Raw genomic sequence first — 22,600 nt, 5'->3', positions numbered from 1 at the left:
TGTCATTGTTATTAACTTCACTCATAAGACAAAGACAAAAAAAAGTTCGACCTTTCGAAGAAGCAGAATGTCGTTAGTAAATTACTGAACCCCGCGAGTTCTCCAAACATTTACGTTTAGCTGGAACTGGGGGGGAAGATAAATCTATTCGTTGTTTATTTATTTATAGTGATAAAAAGAAATTCAAATTATTAGAAAAAATAAAAAATGAAAAAAAGAACAAAGAATAATGCTGGGCCCAACCAATTCACTCCGGGCTGGGAGACACGGCAGTGGCTGTGCTCAGTATCAATCTGCAACCTGTACGGTCGGTCTGAACTCAAGCACCCCCCCACCCATACCCATAACGAGTTGACAAAAGAAATTTTTTCTTTTTTCTCATTTTTATAGAATTTCAGATGCTATTTTTAATTATTGGGTCGCTGATTTTTTGCTGCTCCGAAGCTCTGCCGCCAGAAAACCCGAGTCCCAGCTTTGCGTGCAATTGCCAGTCAATCAAATGCTGTCAATGGCTTCGTGTAAGCTCTCTCTCTCTCTCTCTCTCTCTCTCTCTCTCTCTCTAAAAGCAGCAATCTTTCACTTAGCGTTTGGGTATCAGTAAATGTGAGCTTTGCTTGGAATTTCTTGCCAAGCTTCAATTGAATATGTGGTTCGTGGTGATTGCATACATATCTGTTTTGTGCCTGAACTTCTTCTTTGATTTCGACCTGTTTCGTGTGCCCTGCCATTTATGCAAAGCCCCTGAGAGGCGCCATTGATTTGGGGGGGGGGGGGGGGGGGGGGAAGGGGATAATTTCGAGATTGGACGTAGCTAATACTTGTGCATGTGCTAAGCCGTGAACAGAACTGGGATTTTGAAAATCATTCTGGTAGATGAAATTTGGTGAGATTATGTGAAGTATTTACCAAGTTCGTGAAAATTCAGCATAAGCATGAGTTTGAAAAGATACCTGTATTAAAAATTTAGTAAGAATTTTGGAGTGTTATGTCAAAATTTTGCTGAATTGGCAGACGAGCCCCGTCTCTGTAACTGCTGTAATCTGCTAAAATGATATTTCAAGAAATTTGAAATGCCAATTTGAATCTCATCTGAAGCTATTTATTGTAATCTTGATTGACAATTGGGTTCTTTGTTTTGTGGTAAAATCTTTGGGGGACAGTTCCCATGTGAAGCGAGTTATATTTAATGCTTGAATCTAAAGCTATAGTTTGTTGTTCATATATTTTCAGGTGGCTTAGGAGCGTCAAACATCAAGATATCGAGCTTCAACTTTCGTGGAGTAAGAATTAGATATACAAGTAAATGGGATAGTAGAAGAACTCTGATAGTTCCGAATGCCCCAAAGTATGCAGGTTTAGTGGCATTCCGGCAATCAGATAAACTACGCACTGTCTGCTGTGCTACTTCTAATTCTGAAACCCTAGGTAAGTAACAAGTTTCTGATTATTCTCAGATCATCAGATGATTCCTGAAAATGTCTAGATGTACATTATCAGGTCCATTGGATATAATCTTTCTTTTTCTTCCTTGTAAATGAATACTGTAACTTACTTTATGAGGCTCTCTTGGATGCAGCGACAGCTGACGAAATTGTTCTGGATGGTTCGTTAGAGGGTGAGAATTCCAGTTCAACCAGTCAGCTCGTGCCAAATCGTGCCGAGGTTAACTAATATTCCTTAGATTGCTTCTGTCAACAGAATATCGTTATCCAAGAGATGAAAAAACTTGCTATATCTCTGTGGTTATTGCTCTAACCTCTCTTAAGTTGACAAGAGTGATTTTCCGCCCCACTCAACCTTCGAACGACTATTATATATAAATACAGGTGGATTCTCCTTTTGCAGGTGGAATCTCTGGTCGCTGATATTTGTGATACAGCATCAATTGCAGAATTTGAGTTGAAGGTGATATCCAGTATTCGATTTTTTTTACCTCTTCATACGAGTGAAAATATTTTGACTGAACAAGAATTTAGATATTGTTACTTTTTCTCTTTCTTCATGATAGAAAGACATGCTGTTTGACTATATATTACTGCATTTCTTTAGCTCGATGGGTTTCGGTTGTATGTATTGAGAGAAGTGAACAGAGAACAAACAGTTACTCCTCCTCCACCTCCACCAGTCTATGCCGAATCGACTCCTAGCAACACCAACACAAATGATTCAATTTCAAGCTCTTCATTAGCTATATCCAAACTTCAACTCTCTCCAGATGGAAGCTCAACATTGCTTGACAAAGCCGCTGACGAAGGCCTAGTGATTCTTCAATCTCCGAGGGTGAGGACCGGCTTGTCTTTTATGAGAAAATGCTTTCACAATTTGCATTTTCTTGCAAGACATTTTCTTTGATTAAGAACATAATAGCCTTCTCTATCTGACATTCACATGAACCAGGTGGGGTTTTTCCGAAGGTCCCGCACCATAAAGGGTAAACGGGCGCCTCCTGCATGTAAAGAGGTGTGGGATGTACTATATAAAAATTTTCTTCTTGATAAACTTAAGGTCGAGTGGCCTTGATTTTTTCCATTTAGCTTCTGCTGATACAAGTCTTCATCTTTTAACAGAAGCAAATCGCGAAGGAAGGACAAGTGCTCTGCTACATTGAACAGCTCGGTGGTGAAATCCCAATCGAGGTCTGTTCCCCCTTTACCTGTCACATCTTTGAAACTTCATTAATATGCGCTTATTATCCGGTTGTTCTTTGGCAGTCTGATGTGTCTGGAGAAATTGTCAAGATTCTACGAGAGGATGGTGGTAAGTTTCACATATGCGCATTCTTTGTCCTGCTGTATACCGTCTTTCAGGTTCTCATGATTTGTTGCAATTGAATCAAACTTGACAGATCCAGTTGGATATGGTGATGCCCTCATTTCGATCCTCCCTTCGTTCCCGGGAATAAAGAAGCTGCAATAAGAAGCATTTCCTCTTTATATAGCTTAGAACCGATGATTTTGGCTAGATTTTTTTTTTGGGGGCTGATGTGAATCCATTCCTGACCGAGGAATTGAATTTTGTTTGAAGATATTGATTGTGTGTTTAGTTTTAGAGTTGAGTCGAGCTGAATTTTGATTTTAATTGGTTTGTAATGATTGTATTGTTGAATTATGAGAAAAACCGTGAAAAAGTAATGAATAGTCGATAGAATTTAGTATTAAAAATTGAATTGAATGGTTAAAAAATTTTAATAAAATGAAAAAAAAATAATAATTGTATTGTTGAATTAAAGATAAGTGGAATTGAGGTAAAAAAAATTTCTAAATCCAAATACACAATGAACATTCCGACCTGTTTGTTGGCATCAGTTTGATAGCTTTGATGTGATCATCCTTAGAGCTTCTGGGCCCGGCCCTATAATAAGCATTGGCCGTAGGGTATCTAATCAGGCCCAGATCAATAGCTCACTTTTTTTTTTTTTGATAATATCACGAGATATAAATAATTAATTGAAATAAAGATACCTTATCTCATTTCTCTCATCACATACTGTGGCAGAAGTAGCTAGCATTTGTTTGATTCCAATATTTCGCAGATTGCAGTAAGAAAGAGGAAAAACAATCTGCTTACAGTTACAGGTGAATATCATATGTTCTGTGATGAGCAATTTCCAATAATTGGCACGATCAAATCACTAACTAATGATATGTTCGTCCATTTGGCAATACCAATCGACAAACAAAATCTATAATAATGCTTCTTCCAAACATACATTTCTCTGCCATTTTCAAGAACTTTTCTCGGCAGATTTTGCCCACTCGATAGTTGATCTCACCAAGGAATCCATAGGATCAAAGCACTTCTTGAGAAGAGGGTCGTCTGGGGGCAGTAGGTCTCTCATATCATCGGATGCGAGGATCACTGTGTTTACAGCTCTGACGAGAAGGACCTGAAGGGCGATCCTGAGAAGGTTCTGAGCCCCCTCCATGTCTTTTCTGATTGATGCTTCAATTGCTGGAATCACTGTGTGTTCCATGGTCGCCTTGTCAGGCAGGACAACCTCGAATCCCTGTTAACGGAACACACAAGGTGGGGAAGGGGAAAAAAAGGAAACAGAGTGAACTGTCGAATATGAACACAAACCTACACCCTTGCGTAACACTTTTTAAACTTCTAGATAAGCTGTCTAATGGTCATTCACATTTAGCGGATTCACTTACAGGAAATAATACAGGTCATTTTTCCTAATGGTAACCACATTGGGAAACAAATGCCGATAGAGCTATACTATGCATGATCTTGACAATCAAGCGTGGCATCAGATTAGCCATGAAAAGAAGTCGGGCAACTCTACTAGACCATAATAGCATCATCACAAACACGAGTTCTTGACTTCAATTCATTTTCTTTTCCTTTGACAGTTTCACATTGAGATCAAAGTTGAAAACATATATCTATATATATACATATACATATATGTATATGTATGCAAGTCAGGGGAAGATAGCGGTAGCAGAGAGGAAGTAATTTACCTCATTCTGCAGTTTCTCCTGGTAAAATCCAGCAGACAGAATAGCATCTGTTGCAAGCAAACCGATCCTCAGAGGACTCCCAGCCTCAAGGGGCTTCATCTTTGTGTCCTTAAGCTCCTTCGCAACACAATCAGCCATGTGAAGAAAAGGAACTGAACTTCCCTCGCTTACTTCATTATGCCAAGAATGCGAAATATGACATGGCATTACGATACACCGAGCCCCCGATTTTTCAAGAAATGCCTGTTTACTTGTAAGGGTCTCCACAACCAGTTTAGGATCGGAGTTGGGTCTTTCAGGTCTACTAGTACTGATCAAAGGAAAGGATCTGATCTCATGCAATAAGAGCTCCTTGCTCAACACGGGATCGGAGCAAAGTACAAAGGGCAGGCTACATTCTCCATCTTTCGAGCTCCTCTGTGTTAGTTTCTGCACGAAGCTCAGTGTCGAATCAACAGATGCTCCTCCAATTATGCCGATAGTGTTTGATTGACTGAGCAAGGAATTACCAGTGGCATCACAGCTCTTCGACGCTGAGCCGGGGCCGGACCTCTTCTTAGCTTCGGGAAGATTATCACTCTCATCAGTATGTAATATAACCGAAGATGGTGGAATCGCTTGAACGGGATTAAGCCTTGCCCTATTAGAGACTACCCTATGAGGATTATCTGCGAAAATTAATTTACAAGGAGGGTAGTTCAGCATGGAGAAAGCCAGGCCTCCATCAAACATCCCTAGGCCGCTCAATTGGGACAGGCTTATGAACCCTAATAGCTTCTCGACCCGCACAGACCCTCGGAATTCAAGCGAGCTTCTTACAAGATAATGTACAAAAGATTACTTGGCATTGTATCTGTAAGTAACTTCGCCTTCCACGATCGAGGCCACCAATCGAAACTAGCTAATCTTTCTGCAAAACTTGCTCCAACGAAGCCAAAAATCAAAATGGGCATCTAATAGTCCCGAACTTGAAGGAGCAAGAACTGACCTTTCAAGGTTCAAACTTTTCTCGCTATCTGAATCTTTCTGATTGGCAGCTCAAGATTCAACCTTTTCTTGATTGTGAGCTTCGGGTGGTCCACTGTGAACCCTTTACACTCTAGAAAAGAGCCACAACCCAGCAGCCCCTTAAACCCGAAGACCCAAACTCACTCACTCACTCACTCACTCACTCAACAGACAAACAACGAAATAAACGAGACATCAGAATGGAATGAAACTCCCCCCTATCCTATGGTTAGATGAGGGAGGGGAGGGGAGGGGAGGGGAGGGGCAGGTAGCTGAGAGAAGCAGGAAAGGATGTAATTTGCCAAGTCTCAACTCAAGGGATCTCATGGGAACCAATCAAACCCGAGGGGGACCCGACAGCAAGTGGGAAGGGAAGGAGGGGAATCTTTGCACTAAGTCCTTCGACAGGCATTTGCACATTCCATTCTATGAATCCACCGGATATGCCCGTTCCCATACGACACATGACCACCAAAGGGCCTTTCAATTCAAGCATGTTTAAATCAATTTTTAAAGGGCTGGTCTTTCTTTGTGCAACTTTTAACCCGTTTGAAATTGTAATCAATTCTTATAAAAAAAAATTATTCGACTTTTCAATTTGATAGTAAATGAACCACAATATTTGGATTATTCATGAATCAATTAAATAATATTGTTTGAGATGCATCTTAGAATAGAGCATTCTATTTATAAAAGAATTTGATATCTATAAGATAAAACTCGTAACGACCAATTGAACTAAATTCTGGCCAAATTTTGTTGATTAGGACCCGATTTCAAATTCAACCGAATCTTGCAATTTTGATCAAATTCCTATATTATTTGTAATCCAAACAACATAATTCAATTGACTCTTCTCAAATGGATTGAAGTTTGGAATGAAAAGGGATTACAAATGTGAGAATAAGTTTCGTAGTCGATTCATTTTGTACCCAAAGTCTCGACTCTGGACTTGATGGTCGTTTGTTGGGGTTTGTTTTCCTTTTTGGGTAAGTGTTTCGGAGTGTCACAAACGAAACGAAAGTTCGGGGTTGCAAATTGGAAATATCAGGGTGCAGAGGTAAACAACCTTTTGGACGGTGAAAGTGGATTCAACTTTAAATTTCTGGCTAGGTGAAAAGAAAAAATCAAGCTAAAAGTAAAAAAATCTATTAATTCTTCCCTTGGTAAATTTTGGGCTCAACGACACGATAATGGGCTGGAAGAAACTGTAGCCCAAGGTCGGCCCAATTAGTCGTTTTTATTCATGGAGAGCTCAAAAGGTTTGAATCTTCATCATAATTATAAGATAAAGACTATCTAACCGGGCATGCATCATGGGCGGTTGCTTTTGCTGATAGCATACAAGATTATAGTTAGTTATAGTTAGAATAATACACACGCACAACCCGCGGTATGAATCTTTGAGGCCCACAGAGTTGAACTAATGATATTTGGGTAATTTTGGTTGATGGATGAATATATATATATATATATATATATATATATATGCATGTTTGATGGAATAACCGATGATGATTTTTAACCGGGGCAGATCTCCTTTCAGTGATGATGGGCTGACCTAAAGTAGCTGTTCATTTTGTTTTTGACTAACAAAAAGAACCATTGATTAGTGGCCATGCTCTTTTTCTTACCTCTTTTTTCACTTTTCTTTTTTAATTTTGTTTTGCTCAAATGTTTTCATCTCCAGCATTTTATTACTTTTGTTATGGCCGTAAAACCTTAACAAAATGCCAAATAAAATATTCGCCACGCGGAGTTGATCAACTGCCGAAACCACTTGGAAAACACCAGAAACGGTTAGGCACAATTATTAATAAATAAATTGTAAATTCATATTACACAAACTTAAAAATAAACAAATGAATGAATAAACAATTAAATGGATTCAAAAATAAATAAATTACAACAAAGGCTGCTCCGCGTCCAATGGCTAGCTATGGGGGGGCCATATCCCTGTCGTCAGAGACGCGGTTCACTAATTAAGTTCCACTTGTTCATTTCCCATTTAAAATAAACCTAATAATTCCAAATAATGTGCTTGTGGATAATATATCTATGGAAGGGAATCCTAACTATTTTATTTATTTATTGCGTCATTGTCATGGCGTAACTATCTTCGAATTTTGTTCACCAGAAAGTACACATGCCCGACCGGGTTAACTATACGTTTAACTAATTCTGAGATATACAAACTTCTGAACCTCTTCAAAGTACGTAAAAGGCTTGATAATTGAAAAACATGTTATTACGACCGAACTTAAAGTTGGACTAGAATTAAAGAGCAAAGAAACATCCAACTGTGAGCTGAGCACAGCCTGAATTTCAATTAGTCCTATGGTGTACAAAGTGGAAAAAGTCCACTACGTATCTCCCCAAGACCAATAATTTGTCATACATATTATCACGTGTGGAGCATATATGAATGTCGTCGGATAAATCAAAATTACTATCCTACATTATTATTATGTGGCCAGAAGAATGCATCTTAGATTTGGATCCATATTATCTTACAGCCCCCATAAAATAAAAATATTCATTCTATGAAAATATTAATCTCACATGAAAAAAATGAATCAAAATCCATTAATTTATAATGAGACTTGTATATCAATACTTATCAACTTGAGTTTTTAAGTGGATATGGATCCGAATTCGTATCAATTCAATGAAAATTCAATACTATTAATGCAATATACGGAATTATATTCAATTAAAAAAACATATATTTTTGGGTGAAGCTTATGAATTATATATATTATATGAAAGATTAATGAATGAATTGAATTGAAAATTAACAAAAACTTTGACTAAGCTGCATTTGCTGACTTTTTCTACTTTGGTCCATTACCGACCTTCACCTTCTTCATCTATCACTTTTATCCCCCTCCCCTCTCCTCTCTCTCTCTCTCTCTCTCTCTCTCTGTATATATACAAACAAAAAGTCTTCCGTCTTCGTTCCTCATCAGAAATTTCCAGGGAGAGAGAGAGAGAGAGAGAGAGAGAGAGAGCGAGAGAGGAAAAGAAGGAGGGAGAGAGAGAGAGATGGAAGGGTTGCAGAGATCCGAGGTGTCGTTTAGGAGGCAGGGATCGTCAGGGCTTGTTTGGGACGACAGGTTCTTGTCAGGTGAGCTGAACAGAATTAACCAAACAGAGCACAAGGATGATGGTGATGATGCTAAGGTCAAGCCGATCAACACCTCCACCGGCTACAGGGCTGGGAAGGTCGCAGCAGCGGAGGAGCCGCCATCTCCTAGGATGTCCGCTTGTGGGTTCTGCGGAGCTTTCAGGAAGCCGTCTTCCGCCGCTCATAAAAGCCGTAAAACAGGGCAAGGAAGGCGTGCTAGATAGATGCGCGGCGGCCAGGTGAAATCTCTCGCTCGACTACTGTTGAAAATTGTTGGTCTTAGCTACATGTTGGTTTCATAGGATGTGATGGCTGGGGTATCGACTCGAGCTAGAACACCATCCACGAGAGTCACCGGAGACGGAACATAAGGGATTAGATGAGTGCTCTTTCATGGCATGGCTTATGAGGTTAGATTAGGTTAGCCACCACGTTCTTTTAGTGCTTTCAAATGTTTAATTATTAAATATAGTACGTACACATATATATGTGTGTGTTTTTCTTTGCTCCCTCGTGTTTTTAGATATTATTAGAGATCGTAATTTTGAGGAGTGGATGAATTTATGTGATACCATGTGGATATATAATATTGTACAAAGTCAACGTTTCAATTCTATCTTCATTTTATCAGTCTATTTGATCTTCTCGACGGATAGTCGTCCGTAATTTTTTTTTTGATATATCTATATATATATACGTATCTGTATATATATTACGGTCAGTCACCGTATATATGTTGAAATTTGAATTGTTCAAGGCAAAATACTCGATAAGGAATTGTAATGAGTATACGCATGTTATGGTTTGTCAATCAAATTGGGCATGTAGTATTCCTACTCATTTTGAAAAACACTACATATTCTATCCAATAATCATTGGCAGATCGGATAAAGCATGTGAGATTATTGTTATTGAGAATCAAATAGTCGAGTTTGAAAGGGAACATTTTTATAAAAAGAAAAAAAAATCATGCAATTATCTTTTCTTTTATTTAATTTATAAAGATGATTTATAAGTCTAATATGTGAATAAAAAATAAAACAAAATAAATAGATATATAAATTCTATTGGTGAGAGTCAAACTCAAAATCGCTTAATTTTAAATCGAGGTATGTGCTATTGCACTAAAATTCCTCCCTCTCATTCAATTATTTTTGTCTATTGCTACCTACCAACTTAATTTGCATGCAGCCGATATATATATATATATATATATATATTATCTCATTGATATGGTCCCTTTTTTTCTTTCCCGTCTAGTTGCAATTAGTAAGACCAACTCCCACTAATGCAAGTTAGGGATGTAGTGTTTAATTTTGAAGGTCACTATCCGGTGACATGTACAATAATTAAATCATGCCTGGGCCCGAACCAAAGAAAGATTGAGAGAGAGAAATAATGTTGAAGGAGCCGAATTTGACAACCTATGTCGTAATTGTCAAATATTTATTTGATACTTGAAAATCTGGATTATTTGAGATTGAACGTTTATGTATACCATATTGGAACATTTTCAGCAAAACAAATAATCAATCACAAATATTAGAAGTAAGTAGGATCAATACGGAGATATTAATGCTCTGTTTGATTTTACAATCATATTTTTAAAATTTTAACTTTAACTTTAACTATATTCACTATATAATAAAAAATATATATTTTATTTTTTTTAATTTTTTTAACCATTCAATTCAATTTTTAATAATAAATTCTATCAACTATCTATTATTTTTTTCACAATTTAATAATACAATCATTACTTTTTCTCAATATTCATTATTTTTTTACATTTTTTCTCATAATTCAATAACACAATCATTACAACTCAATTAAAATTAAATTTTAATTTTACTTAACTCTAAAATCAAACACGCCACAAGCATGGAAGTATATTCAGTCTTGAGTGGGACCGTCCGAAATTTCAAATGAATACCAGTAGATTGCAATTTGACTTTAACCGACTGTGTTATATTTGCAGTCTACTGTGTTTATTCGATCTCTTTCCGAGCGATCTGGTCTGAAACCGGATAACTTTCCATCACGGTTTCTCGGTCGGTTCCGACAACTGTATGGCAGTTGTGCTACCTACAGAAGAAAGTCATCAGTGATGGAATCCTCTGTCCCCTCTCTCTCTCTCTCTCTAAGATAATTTTTTTATTATATCTGAAAAAAAACAAAAAAAAAATCGACGTTTTTTCGTCTTAAATAAAATTTTGAGTTCGAGTCTTATGCATAAAAAAAATTCATGTTGGAAGAATTGTACCTTTTAGTAGACCGATTCGGCTCGACTAGATTAGTTGGGGCCCATGGACTGCCGAATATTAGAATTCACATCGAAAAAGAATGATATTTAGTTAATTCAAACAATTCGGTATTTGTTCGTCTTAAACAAAGTCTCATGTTCGAGTTTTGTGAATGAAAAAAATTTATGTTGTGAGAGTTTTATATCTTTAGTGGGTCGATCCTGCTGGATTTAGATTAGTCGTAGTTCATTGGGTTTTCGAATACTTGAGTACAAACAAAATAAAGGGTGTGTAGTGATGCAAGTCTCGCATGATAAAAATATTTCAAGTTCGATATTTGAAGGGATTATTTCTACTCATTTATTAATTATTAAAATTTTAATTTTATTATATTATGAGCCTCTCCAATAAAAGAGATGATTTTACTGTTTATTTTATGAATAGCAGCCAACTTAGACCATCCGGTTGATGTGACAACATTAATCATATGCCGTTGTGGCAAACCGCATTTGACTGGTAGCTTTCTATAATTCTTTCCTTCTATCTTACATTACTTGTCAAATGCTATCCGTTTAATAATAAAGCTGGCTAGACAAACTTTGATGATGGACAAAGTTATGGATGTGTATTCCATACGGCCCGGGCACTGCTCCTCAGAAACCTTTCATTTGACACGACAACAAACTAATTTTATAGCATATTAATAAATTTTAATTTCATATAGCTAGCTCAAACATCAATACGTACGCCAGTAAGGGCATCTTTCGCAGGCACGAGTACAAGCCAATGCGATGCATTGGTCAAATATTCCGAGATTACAATAGCAATGCGTGCAACGACTTCAAATCATTTGGTTTTGGACGATCACATGAAAATTCCATAAGTTCCTTCTTAAGTCAAATTTGACCATGATCTCGCGTACATTTGCATGCGAGTATTTCTATAGCTCATCTTCTGTACTTTTAAGAAAAAATAAGTCCCTGATAACATTGGGCATTTCACTTATCAATATATCTTTTATTTGTGCTAATTATTATTAAAGTAGTTTGTAGCAGATATAACAACCTCCTTTCAATTGGTGAGGTTTTAATATGTTGACGCCAATCATTTTTTTTTAATTATATTTTATATGTTCCACCTTTACAAATTTTTTTTTCCTATTTTTCATATATCCATCCTTTTTTACATTAAATTTATATATATATATATATATGCAAATTACACACAAAAAATCTAAATTTTGTAAAACGTCTCAGTTTTGTCCTAAATTTTGTTTTGTAACAAAACAAATCATAAGTTTTCTAAATTGTCTAAAAAATGATATCCGTTATAAATTACATCAATTTTGCATGCGTGAACTGTTAACTTCATAAATAAATTAATAAACAAATAAGATAGGTTAAATAAAAAAAATTTCAAATTAAAAAAAGTCTCAATTTCATCATAAATTTAGTATGTAATGAAAAAATCATATGATTATCAAATGATGTGTAAACTTTGTGAGTCCCATGAAGTTCACGTAGGTAAATAGACGACAAACTTAACAGAATGGTAATGAGATGTCAAATCTAAGACAATTCTTAAAACATGTGATTTTTTTTATTACAAAATAAAATTTAGGACAAAAGTGAGACGTTTTACAAAATTTAAATTTTTTTACGTAATTTGTCATATATATATATATATATATAACTTTTTAAAGATATTGATTGATAAAAGGAGTTTCAAAGAAAATTTTTCTTTCTATAAGAGAATATCCTAATGGACCCAGTGTTTAATATGATAATTTTCAAGCCCCACATAAGAACCTGCCCTTGGGAGGGAAAATTATAGCCGGAAGCATAGGTTAATGTTAATTGGTAAAGTTTTATTGATCCCCATAAGAACCTGCACTTTTCTATATTATCGAGCAAGAGGACGAAAATTACTTTTGTCTCTTATTCTTATTCGTGTATAATAGTTCTAAAATAAAATAAAAATAAAATAAAAAAATTAGCAGTTGATCCGTACATAAAAAATCTAGCAATTGCATTGCACCAACTCAATTCACTTCACTTATATATAGAGGACTGAAAGTGAACAAATGGAAAAGGTTGAGAACAATATTCAGCTCAAAAAATGGTTTACAATGAATTTAGGAAAATTGCAAAAATTGAAAAACTAAAGGTGATTTTTACCCTATTGCCTTATTATAAAATATTTTTTGGTAGAATTATTATAAAATCTTAATGAATAATCAATGCACATAAAAAATACTATGGCATCATTATTTTGCAAAAAAGTGTAAATAATATTTCATCAGACAAACAATTTTTACAATTTAAAAATCAAAATTATTATGTAATTTTTTTAAAAAAATTATATTACTAGTTAATTCTTCGAATATATAAGTCATTGAATAATCAAGTCAATAAATCTAATTTTTGAATATTTCAGGTTTGATACTCATTATGAAATTATCCATACCCTTTATTAATTATTTAAAATTTTTATATCATTATATTAGATCAATGCATCTCTTTTATAATAATTAAAAAAAAGTATTTACTAACTTATCATGACCTCTCCAGTGTCCCCCCATTCTTCCCATTTCCCCACCAAAGGTGTCTAGTGTAATCGAATACAATATTAAAGGCAACTTCATTACGAAATTTTTGACAAAATAGCTGTTTCTTTCACACGTACACTTAGATAGCAGGGTCACTTGAAGGATTGCATGCCAAAATCCAATTCATTTTTTTTTTAATTTTTTGATTGAGAGGCAATAAGTTTAGTATAATAATAAAGTGTAAATAATCTAATAGTTAATAAATTAAAGGGTATAAATGAATTTAGAACGAGTACCGAATATGAAAGGAATGGTCGCTGACAACTGTTCTTGGCAGTAAACTCGGCTCTCAGATGAGATGAGCCCATCTATTTTTAGCATATCCTCCCTAAAACTCCATTTTAAAAATGTTATATTTTCCTTCATTCCTCGGAGGACAAGATTCCTTCATGTTCTTTATTGTTGTCGGTGACAATTTGAGAATTCTTCCCAATTAGCTCAGAAACCCAACCAACTATGGCGTTTGCACCAGATCTCTTCTGCTGATACACTGTGCAGTGACAGAATCCCTCCCGGTCAAATGCTTCAATGCCCGCCTTCCTTCCTTCCTCTCTCTTTCGCCGACATAACATGAGAAGCCACAGATCTTCTCATCCTCACTCTGCGACCCACTTCATTCTCTACACTCTCGTTCTCTTCTCTTCATCCTCGGGGACCGTCCTAGCACGGAAAGTCGACCCTTTGATTCAGCTCCCTCGTACCCTCCCGTCCCGGAACAGACACGTGTCCAAAAGGGTTCTTCTCGTCGACGATCATGGAGCCAGGGGGGATGGTTTCTCCGATGACACCGACGTAAAGCTCTAACAACCCTTTCTTGCTCTATCAGATACTAATCTCTCGACGGAAATGTGGAATAGTTATTCCAATCAGCTCATGTTTCCTTGATTTGTGAGTTAATTCTTCCGGAGAAGCGAGTTCTTGTGGCAATGTCGGTGTTTTCTGGAACAATGATTCAATTGTCAAATGAAATTTATCCCCTTTTATTTACTCTGCCAGATCAGCTGTGATCAGCTCAACTTTATTATGAGTTATGGCAGTTATTTTGGAGCATTATTTCCATCTTCAATGCTGCCCATTTGGAGTTGCCATGTATTCACTCTTTCCAGTTTGAGCTTCAGTGACGGATTAACAATACCTTTTGAGAAAATATGCTTCAAGTAGCAATGTCACGCTTTCAGGCTTTTAAGAAGGTGTGGAAGAAGGCTTGTTCTTTAAGAGCGCCATCTCGGATCAAGATCCCCGATGGGAAGACTTATCTGGTCGGTCCCATTGATCTGTCAGGACCCTGTAGATCAAAGGTCACTTTGCAGGTACTTTGGGATATCAAGACCATTGTTTAACCTGCAGCAAAGTTCCTGCCTCTACATTTAATGATGAGCGCTTCTGACAGATTTCTGGTAGCATTGTCGCTCCCGAAGATCCCCAACTTTGGGATGGGTTAAATCCCCATAAGTGGCTCTACTTCCATGGGGTAAACCACCTCACTTTAGAAGGCAGAGGCAGAATTAATGGAATGGGACGTAAATGGTGGGCGCAGTCTTGCAAGACAAACTCAACAAATGTGAGGCCTCTTCTTTCTTCTAAGCTTATGGAGAAAGAATGTTTAGGATTGCAGTCTGAAATATTTTATATTATGTCTTTTTTCTCTGAACTAAACTGCAACATCAGCCATTGAGAATGCGTTTTCCAACATGAGGATGGAAAAATGTTGTCTTTACTTATCAGATGCAACTCAAATCTATTACTGTAGCTTTCTCTTTGGTGATTCACTGTCTAATGCGCCATTTGTTAATATTCCTATTGCAGCCATGTCAGCCTGCTCCAACGGTTAGTGCTGTTTCATTCCCAAACTAAGCAGTCAGTTCCTTGAAAAATCGCCTTATGTCTGCTTCTTTAATATGCGATTTAAAATTTGCATGATCCTTGGGGGTCTTATCTTAGAATGGTCGAACTATTTCTCCCTCAGGCTATCACTTTCCACAGATGCAAGAATTTGAGGATTCAGTACCTGACAGTGATTGATAGTCCAAAAATGCATATTGCATTCACAAATTGTCTCCAAGTTAAAGCGTCCAATCTTACAGTTATAGCTCCACGAGCGAGCCCTAATACTGATGGAGTGCACATCAGTGCTTCCCGCGCAATTGAGGTCGAAAATACCATGATCAGAACAGGTTGCCTTTTTATTTTTCTCTGGTTATAAGTAATGCAAATTTGTAGTTGCAGTAGGTTCTTTCCCCCTTCCCCTAGCCATAAGTTGTTTGATCACATAGAAGCCTAATACTGGTTCCTGATAAATGTAATGTTGCCCCTATATCAGGAGATGATTGCATATCTATCGTCAGCAACTCTTCGGGGGTCACAATAAAAAATATCATATGCGGTCCTGGACATGGTATCAGGTGAAGCCCACTATCTCTCTACCTTCTCCTGTTAATCTGAGCTTAAAAAATTTTAAATCATCTGGTAATAAAAAATTCAGTAAATTGTGTTCTCGCTCTGCTAGTATTGGGAGCTTGGGGAAGTGGAACTCGTTGTCAGAGATCCGCAATGTGATTGTAGATGGAGCAATCCTGTCCAATACCGACAATGGGGTCAGGATCAAAACATGGCAGGCGAGTGTTTTTCTTGTTTTCTTTGTTTGTTGTTTGGATCTTCTGATCGTTCTCAACATGTGAAATCGGCCAATCATACTTTTGCAATTTCCATTGTCATAATAGGGAGGCAGCGGCTTTGCCTCTGATATCGTCTTCCAGAACGTGTGGATGGAGAATGTATCAAATCCCATAATCATCGACCAATACTATTGTGATTCATTTCTTCCTTGTCGAAACCAGGTACACGTACTATGATTTTATTCCATTCGTTTTGTTCTCTCTTAAGTTCTGGAGGTGACATTTTGTATGCTGTCTTGGTGCCGTATTGTCTTACGGATGAGTTTAGTTTCAAAAGATTTTCTAGCTTTCCATTTTCATATCCTGAAATGGTTTCTTGACGCAGACCGAGTCCGTGAAAGTGAAAAATATAGTGTTTATGCACATAAAGGGGACATCTGCTACCGAGGCAGCCATAACATTTGCTTGCAGCGATGAGTCCCCATGCGAAGGCTTATACTTGGAAGATATAGAGCTCGTGTCACATGCTGGCGGGCTAACAAGAGCTCTCTGTTGGCAAGCTTATGGTGATACTCTAGGCGTGGTTTATCCTCCTGTTCCTTGCTTCTCAGACGCTAATGATAATAGCTTCATGGAGCAGAAAGGAGATTCCAGGATTTCTGCTCCTTCGTTTCGTTAAGACTGGAGAAAGTGGATCAGAAACTCGAATATAAGACTCTGTTTATGTATTTAGTCAAAGATGTACATCCATCTTCTCTAAAGAGTTAAGAGCAAATTTTGGGACGTCTCTGTTTCTTCATATTCTTTCTTCTGTGGAATAAGCTCTGAAAACTTACCCAGATTCTTGGTTTTCACATCTGAAAAACAGAGCAAATGAGGAAAAACACATTGGTCATCAGGAGAAAAAAAGAAAAAAATCATCGGTGGACGTCGAGATAACCGATAATAATAATACGAGAAGAAGAAAAAGAACATGGAACTTAGAAAAGATGATAATAATAATAATAACATCGATGCTTGCTAATATAGATGTAGCTCGGACATCATAAATAATCGCTCCTCTTACATAAGACCGACACCAAACCCGATTAACCTAGTCCTTAGTTCTGGTCCGTGTTTTATTTAGAAGTAGTTAAAGAGGTACAGAGCTTCCATTCATTTTCTGGCTGTGAAAGAATGCTAAACATGACAAGAAATGAATGAAAATGCCTGATCTTGGGACCACTGGACTCACTCTTCCCGTTCCGCATCACTGCTGGACGACCTGCTTGATCTGGGGCGAGAGCATCTGCAGGTTGACCAACGAGCATGACCGGACGAACTCGCCCGCAAGCGGGACCACAGGGAGGCTATCACAGTTGCAGATCTCGATCATAAACCCGTCCGGATCATGGAAGAAGAGCTGATCAACCTCGATCCCACCTTCCACCACCTTCGCCCGCACATGCTTGATCTCCATCTCCCTCAGCTTCTTCTCTACCGCTCCCATGCTCTCGCACTGCGCATATGCCAATAAGAGAGAAACGATCGTTAAGTAAATTCAGCGAGAGAGAACTGTATCCATCAGAATACATGCAAATATGCTGAGAAATAAAAAAAGAAACCGGGGGGGGGGGGGGGGGGGGGGGGGGGGGGGGGGGGGGGTTGTGGGGGATGATTTTATGTACTTGGAAAGAGATATGGTTGTCCTTGGGATTGATTTCATTTTTCTTCTGCATGTTCTCTGGGTTCTCTGATTGCAGCAAATGAATTCCAACTCCATAGCCAAACAGCCTACATGAACCATCAAATTGAAACACAAGAACACAACACATCAATCACAGAGAGAGAGAGAGAGAGAGAGAGAGAGTGCAACACATTAAGAGCAAAGATTGAGTTTCAAGATTGCGGATTGACTGATTACCATGCCCCGTCAAAATTGAAGGAACCGGGCCTCCGTATCGGGACAAACCCAAGAACGCTCTGGTAGAAATCAATGGACTCCTCCACTGATCTACACACAAGAGAAATGTGATTCAGAGACTTGAGGTGCAGGGGGTTCTGCAAACTTCCCTTCATTTTTTTTTCCCGTGTATAGAACCCCCAACAAAAAGAAAATAGCAGATAATCAAGGAAGAAGAAGAAGAATGAATGAATGAATCAAACAGTCTAGGGGTTGTCTTGGATAAGTACGAGGAAGTAGTCCAAGGAAGACGGACGAGGTTGTTTCGTGATTATGTGGAGAGATGAGTGAGATCCTGCGGGGCTTTTTATAGAGGCCCGTGAGTGAGGAAATCTTGCTCTCTTCGGCTAGGGATTCGTATCAAGGCCACGTCATCTATTTTTATTGACGACAGCTACTGTAATCCGTGCGAAATGAGTACTACATTACGCGCTCTCATGTATAAGGAAATATGAATTCATCATGGATTTTCTCGACTGTATTTACTAAACCATGATATTATTATAATTAATTAAAATATATCATAATCCGTTGTGAATCATATTCTTAAATGATGATCCTTAATTATCAATGGCTTAGGTCATCTTTTACTAGGCGATCTTGTAGGGACTATTTTACCCCGCTTTTATAACTCTGCTCTACTCTAATTTTGGACATCGAACCAGTTTCCTACCGAAAATAAAAATATATATGTTAGAATAACATTCCGTTGTTTAGGTAGTAGTGACTTTCCAATGTTAGGTACTTATACAATTATGGTGCAGCACCAACGCGTCGCATCGTTCACAGAGCATGTGAAGATTAATGCGGGATGATCGTATTTGGCAAGTCACAATTTTGGGGCGTTAAGAACAACCAATGATTAATTTCTTACTGGACTTGTTAATGCAGCAGCAGACATGGCGGCCATGACACGTAGATTCCACATCAGCCAACTGTACCCAGATTAGCACTGCCTGCAAAGTCAATCCAATATCGGCGTCCGGTTCGTCTGAAAGCTGGAGTTTTATTTAATTTGTATTCTGAATAATCCCTGACATTTAATAATTTTATTATATATTAGGAAAAAAAAGAAAGAAGAGTGCAAAATGACAACAAGATATTGTTTAATCACCGCATAACACGTTATTTATAAAGCTATTTAATTTCGTACGATACTGTATCTTCGAAATATTTTCTATTGATTCCATTTGCTGAGCTTAATGTGGATGGGGGCGTTGCATGCTGAATAATTTCTTGTAACGGAAGGACCTGTCTAGAGATTGCGTGTAATTGACTTCAATTTTGCACCGAGATTGATTTTATGTTTATCCCAAAAACAACAGGATAACTATGTACGTACTGTTCGGTAAATAACTATGACCCTTAAGAAAAGAAAAGAAATGGAAGCCCAAAAAGCATTAAAAGGGACGTCACGAGATCGAAGAGACACCTCTGGAGAGTTCGATCGGCTTCGATGGGGGTAAGTGTAAGTTAGTGAGGCATGAGATGTGATTACGTGTTAAAATATGATGCCCCTTCTTCTCTTGGAACGATCGGTCCCCATGCATATTATGTATATCAATTCCCCTCCGTCTTATAATAAGATATCATATCTTTTATATGTATGGGCCAAATCAGAACCCTCGTGATCCTGGAAATCTCTTCTTTTCAATGCATATGCATCATTTGGCTCCGGGGAAAAAAAAAAAAAAAAGAAGGTGTGTACGATTTTCGTAGATATTGATGTTCTGGTCGGGTGCAATACAAGAAAGTTGGAGTCAGGAAGATTTCACTAGGAAGAGATTGTTCCATCAAATTAAGATAAGAAGAGAGTTCTTCAGAAAATTATCAACATCACGATTCTGAGGATTGAAAAAAGGAATACCAATTTTTTTATCAATTAGGAAATCGATTGGAGAAGTTCTTCTTGTATGCAAACTCAAAAAGTAGTATCTACATAATATTTAACGGATGAATTAAACTTGAAGTGATTCGATGTTTATTTTTTTTAAATAAGGTTTTTGAGTTCGAGTCTTGTAAATAAAAAAAATTTATAATAGGATAACATCATCCCACAGTATGCCATTCGGTTCGAATTAGATAAGTTAGGACCCTTGAGTTTTTGAATATCAAAGTGCACATTGCAAAAAAATAAGAAGTAAAACTTGCTGTATCATCACGTACCAAGAACTAAAGTATTCTATACGAAGGGATTTTTCAAGAAAAGGTGAGGGAAAAGATAAAGAGAGAAAACAATCTTCGTTTAAATTCCTCTATTCATATCGATCAATAATTATATTGTTCCACGTTCTTAACCTTATTAGATACGGTGTGATTTATATATTTATCACTCAATATCCACTCTCACGCGTAGCCTGGATTAGTTTTGAATGCTATTAGCCTGAAATTAATTAAATGGGAGGCAAATGTGTGCGGGGTGTATCAAACTTATACTCTAATACCATGTGAAATTTTAAGATGACATAGCCGTCTAATTTAAAAGTTAACTTTATTTGATACGGTGTGAAATATATGTTTATTACCCGATAGAAATGAATCTTTTTTTAGACTCCAAAACCGGGTTAGGAATCGAGCACTTCCGGACTAAGATAACCAGAGAAATGAGAAAACCACGTAAGGAACTTATATTGTACTTCATTATGGCCTTTGTCATAATTTGTTTGTGCTGTTTGATAACGAGTGTTGAATGAATTCTTAATTAGTTCCAATCTTTGAATTTGACGGGGGGGCGCAACATCGTTTAAATAGTGAAGCTCGAAGATGAGGGTTTATTGGTTTCGTTTCAACGTCCCTTCAGGAAGATCACATTATTATAGTATATATGTTTGCTTTCCATTTCGCTTCCATCATCAGCTGAGTTCCCACATAATAAAATATATAGTGGTGGATGCCAGTGTATATTTTCCGGTGATGATGTTATGCAACGCAACGCATGCATGCTCGCTTTGTCTTTGTCGTATCTTTTAAGTTACAAAAAAAAGTTACGTACCTAGTATAATAAAGTAAAAATCTTAGATAATTAATAGAAAAGAGATACGAATAGTTTTACTAAATATCGAACATTTTAGTACATGAAATCTTTTGATTACTATGTGAGAGCATGTGTTATTATTTTATATTTATTTTTTAATGGTCTCTATCATATCTTGTCTCGACTATTTTAACTAGTAGAAGGAAATCAGTTGATAGAATATTTACCGAAAGAAAAAAAATTACCAAAAAAAAGAAAATCAGTCGATGGATTCGACCTTGCAAGACTAAAAACATCTGTCATGTCGATCATCTTTTGTTTGTCGGAGCTAGCAACCGCATACTGGCCGTCCGTACAAGCGTACAGCTTGTGCTAGCAATGCCACTCAAGGTGGGGAATAAGTTTTAAAAGCCATTTAGATTTAGATAAATTCCTAAGAAAACAGAATTAATTACACTGACTGACATTATATATATATATATGTGTGTGTATGTATATCAATGGAGTGGTGTTTAGTTAATTCAAAGTCGGAAAGGTTTGCAAGTTGCAAATTAGAGCTGGGAGTACTACTCTTCTCTCTTCTATCTCTCTTCCGTTTACAGCTTCAACCAACCAGCTGAGCTGATGTATGAAAGTTTTCATTTTCATTACTTTATTTCGCTTTCAATCTAATGTGGAATTTTTCATTTAAAAATATTAAAGCCCTAACCACGACAATGGTCAAATATATGTTATTTACAAACATGAAATAAAATAAAAATTGAAGTAGAACTCTGTTTGCATTTGGCCTCTTGTTTGTTTCCTACCTTCATATACTCTCCGCCTTACCTAATTTGGGGGAGGCACTTACTGGCCCAAGCTCTTCCTTGACTCACTATCATCTATCTATCTATCAAGTCTCATGTCATTTCTTATCTCTTCTTCCTTTTCTATAATATATATATATATATATATATATATTATTATATTATTTTATTCCTGCTAAGCGAGTAATTAGTAGTCTTTATTAATTATTTCAAAACATGTGCCGAACGGCCATTACAAAGCTTGATGGTTACATTGACACAGCCCATCTCCAACTCGCGCGACAAAACAACCAAATCAAAACACAACCAGCCTAATGCTAAAGCGAAAGGCCAGAATACATCAAGAGGCACAACTGAAGAAGATCCCATTGAGATGGCATCTGCTATTGTTGTTCTCACTTCTAGCTTCATCGTGACTCCAAGCAGCCTATATAGACTTATATGTGGCTGCTTTTATTATTGAAGCCAAATTCTTCTCCACACTATGGGGAAATATCCCGATGTATATGTGAATTTGTGTCATTTCATAATTTTATTTATTAGTTCCTGCTATCTAGCTTTCTGATATATACTTCAAGAGCATATATACATATCTATGCATGATTCTTTATATGCAGACGTGGTATCCTCAGCAATTGGTTTTCAGAAGAAGCTGCAGAACATATATATTTCTACTTTTATGGATTATTATTTTGACGATGATGACAAGAACGACACCATAAAATGATTGTCTTCATAAAACAAAAAAATGATTATAGTAATGTAGATTTTATTTATTTGAAGTGATGGAAATAATGATACGATTTGT

The 22,600-nt window shown here is 36.9% G+C and overlaps 5 protein-coding genes across 8 annotated transcripts; 3 read left to right on the top strand and 2 right to left on the bottom strand.

Annotated features, from left to right (window-relative positions):
- Nucleotides 1-295: 295 nt before the first annotated feature.
- On the top strand, nucleotides 296-3,127 carry LOC116215649 (biotin carboxyl carrier protein of acetyl-CoA carboxylase-like). The gene is made up of 9 exons (XM_031551448.1): nucleotides 296-518; nucleotides 1,231-1,425; nucleotides 1,577-1,662; nucleotides 1,846-1,905; nucleotides 2,050-2,280; nucleotides 2,398-2,460; nucleotides 2,568-2,636; nucleotides 2,712-2,757; nucleotides 2,846-3,127. The coding sequence occupies exons 1-9, from the start codon at nucleotides 500-502 to the stop codon at nucleotides 2,914-2,916; spliced, it is 840 nt and encodes a 279-aa protein (XP_031407308.1). The 5' UTR covers nucleotides 296-499; the 3' UTR covers nucleotides 2,917-3,127.
- Nucleotides 3,128-3,484: 357 nt separating this feature from the next.
- LOC116215643 lies at nucleotides 3,485-5,848 on the bottom strand. The gene is made up of 2 exons (XM_031551436.1): nucleotides 4,470-5,848; nucleotides 3,485-4,006 (listed from the first exon to the last, which is right to left on the bottom strand). Exons 1-2 carry the CDS (start codon nucleotides 5,199-5,201, stop codon nucleotides 3,725-3,727), a joined length of 1,014 nt encoding a protein of 337 aa, XP_031407296.1. The 5' UTR covers nucleotides 5,202-5,848; the 3' UTR covers nucleotides 3,485-3,724.
- A 2,553-nt stretch (nucleotides 5,849-8,401) lies between these two features.
- LOC116206237 (uncharacterized protein At1g15400-like) lies at nucleotides 8,402-9,239 on the top strand. Its single transcript, XM_031539091.1, has one exon. It carries the CDS (start codon nucleotides 8,523-8,525, stop codon nucleotides 8,826-8,828), a length of 306 nt encoding a protein of 101 aa, XP_031394951.1. The 5' UTR covers nucleotides 8,402-8,522; the 3' UTR covers nucleotides 8,829-9,239.
- A 4,525-nt stretch (nucleotides 9,240-13,764) lies between these two features.
- On the top strand, nucleotides 13,765-16,909 carry LOC116188489 (probable polygalacturonase At1g80170). 2 transcript variants are annotated; one of them, XM_031517891.1, is made up of 9 exons: nucleotides 13,765-14,247; nucleotides 14,634-14,765; nucleotides 14,846-15,016; nucleotides 15,262-15,282; nucleotides 15,422-15,629; nucleotides 15,776-15,857; nucleotides 15,938-16,070; nucleotides 16,176-16,292; nucleotides 16,456-16,909. In XM_031517891.1, exons 1-9 carry the CDS (start codon nucleotides 13,984-13,986, stop codon nucleotides 16,747-16,749), a joined length of 1,422 nt encoding a protein of 473 aa, XP_031373751.1. In that variant the 5' UTR covers nucleotides 13,765-13,983; the 3' UTR covers nucleotides 16,750-16,909. The 2 variants fall into 2 exon arrangements, with proteins under 2 accessions (XP_031373751.1, XP_031373759.1); XM_031517899.1 differs by having other exon boundaries at nucleotides 13,768-14,247; nucleotides 15,962-16,070.
- Nucleotides 16,624-18,299, bottom strand: LOC116188503 (metallothiol transferase FosB-like). 3 transcript variants are annotated; one of them, XM_031517928.1, is made up of 5 exons: nucleotides 17,974-18,299; nucleotides 17,738-17,843; nucleotides 17,305-17,568; nucleotides 16,907-16,927; nucleotides 16,624-16,751 (listed from the first exon to the last, which is right to left on the bottom strand). In XM_031517928.1, exons 1-3 carry the CDS (start codon nucleotides 18,126-18,128, stop codon nucleotides 17,320-17,322), a joined length of 510 nt encoding a protein of 169 aa, XP_031373788.1. In that variant the 5' UTR covers nucleotides 18,129-18,299; the 3' UTR covers nucleotides 16,624-16,751; nucleotides 16,907-16,927; nucleotides 17,305-17,319. The 3 variants fall into 3 exon arrangements, with proteins under 3 accessions (XP_031373788.1, XP_031373780.1, XP_031373772.1); XM_031517920.1 differs by lacking the exon at nucleotides 16,624-16,751 and having other exon boundaries at nucleotides 16,764-16,927; XM_031517912.1 differs by lacking the exons at nucleotides 16,624-16,751; nucleotides 16,907-16,927 and having other exon boundaries at nucleotides 17,049-17,568.
- Between the last annotated feature and the right edge of the window lie 4,301 nt (nucleotides 18,300-22,600).

Source organism: Punica granatum, chromosome 1 (genome assembly GCF_007655135.1).
Source record: "Punica granatum isolate Tunisia-2019 chromosome 1, ASM765513v2, whole genome shotgun sequence".
NCBI classification, from domain to species: Eukaryota; Viridiplantae; Streptophyta; class Magnoliopsida; order Myrtales; family Lythraceae; genus Punica; species Punica granatum.
Note: the sequence above shows the minus strand (reverse complement) of the source record. Positions and strands in the feature narration are given on the sequence as shown.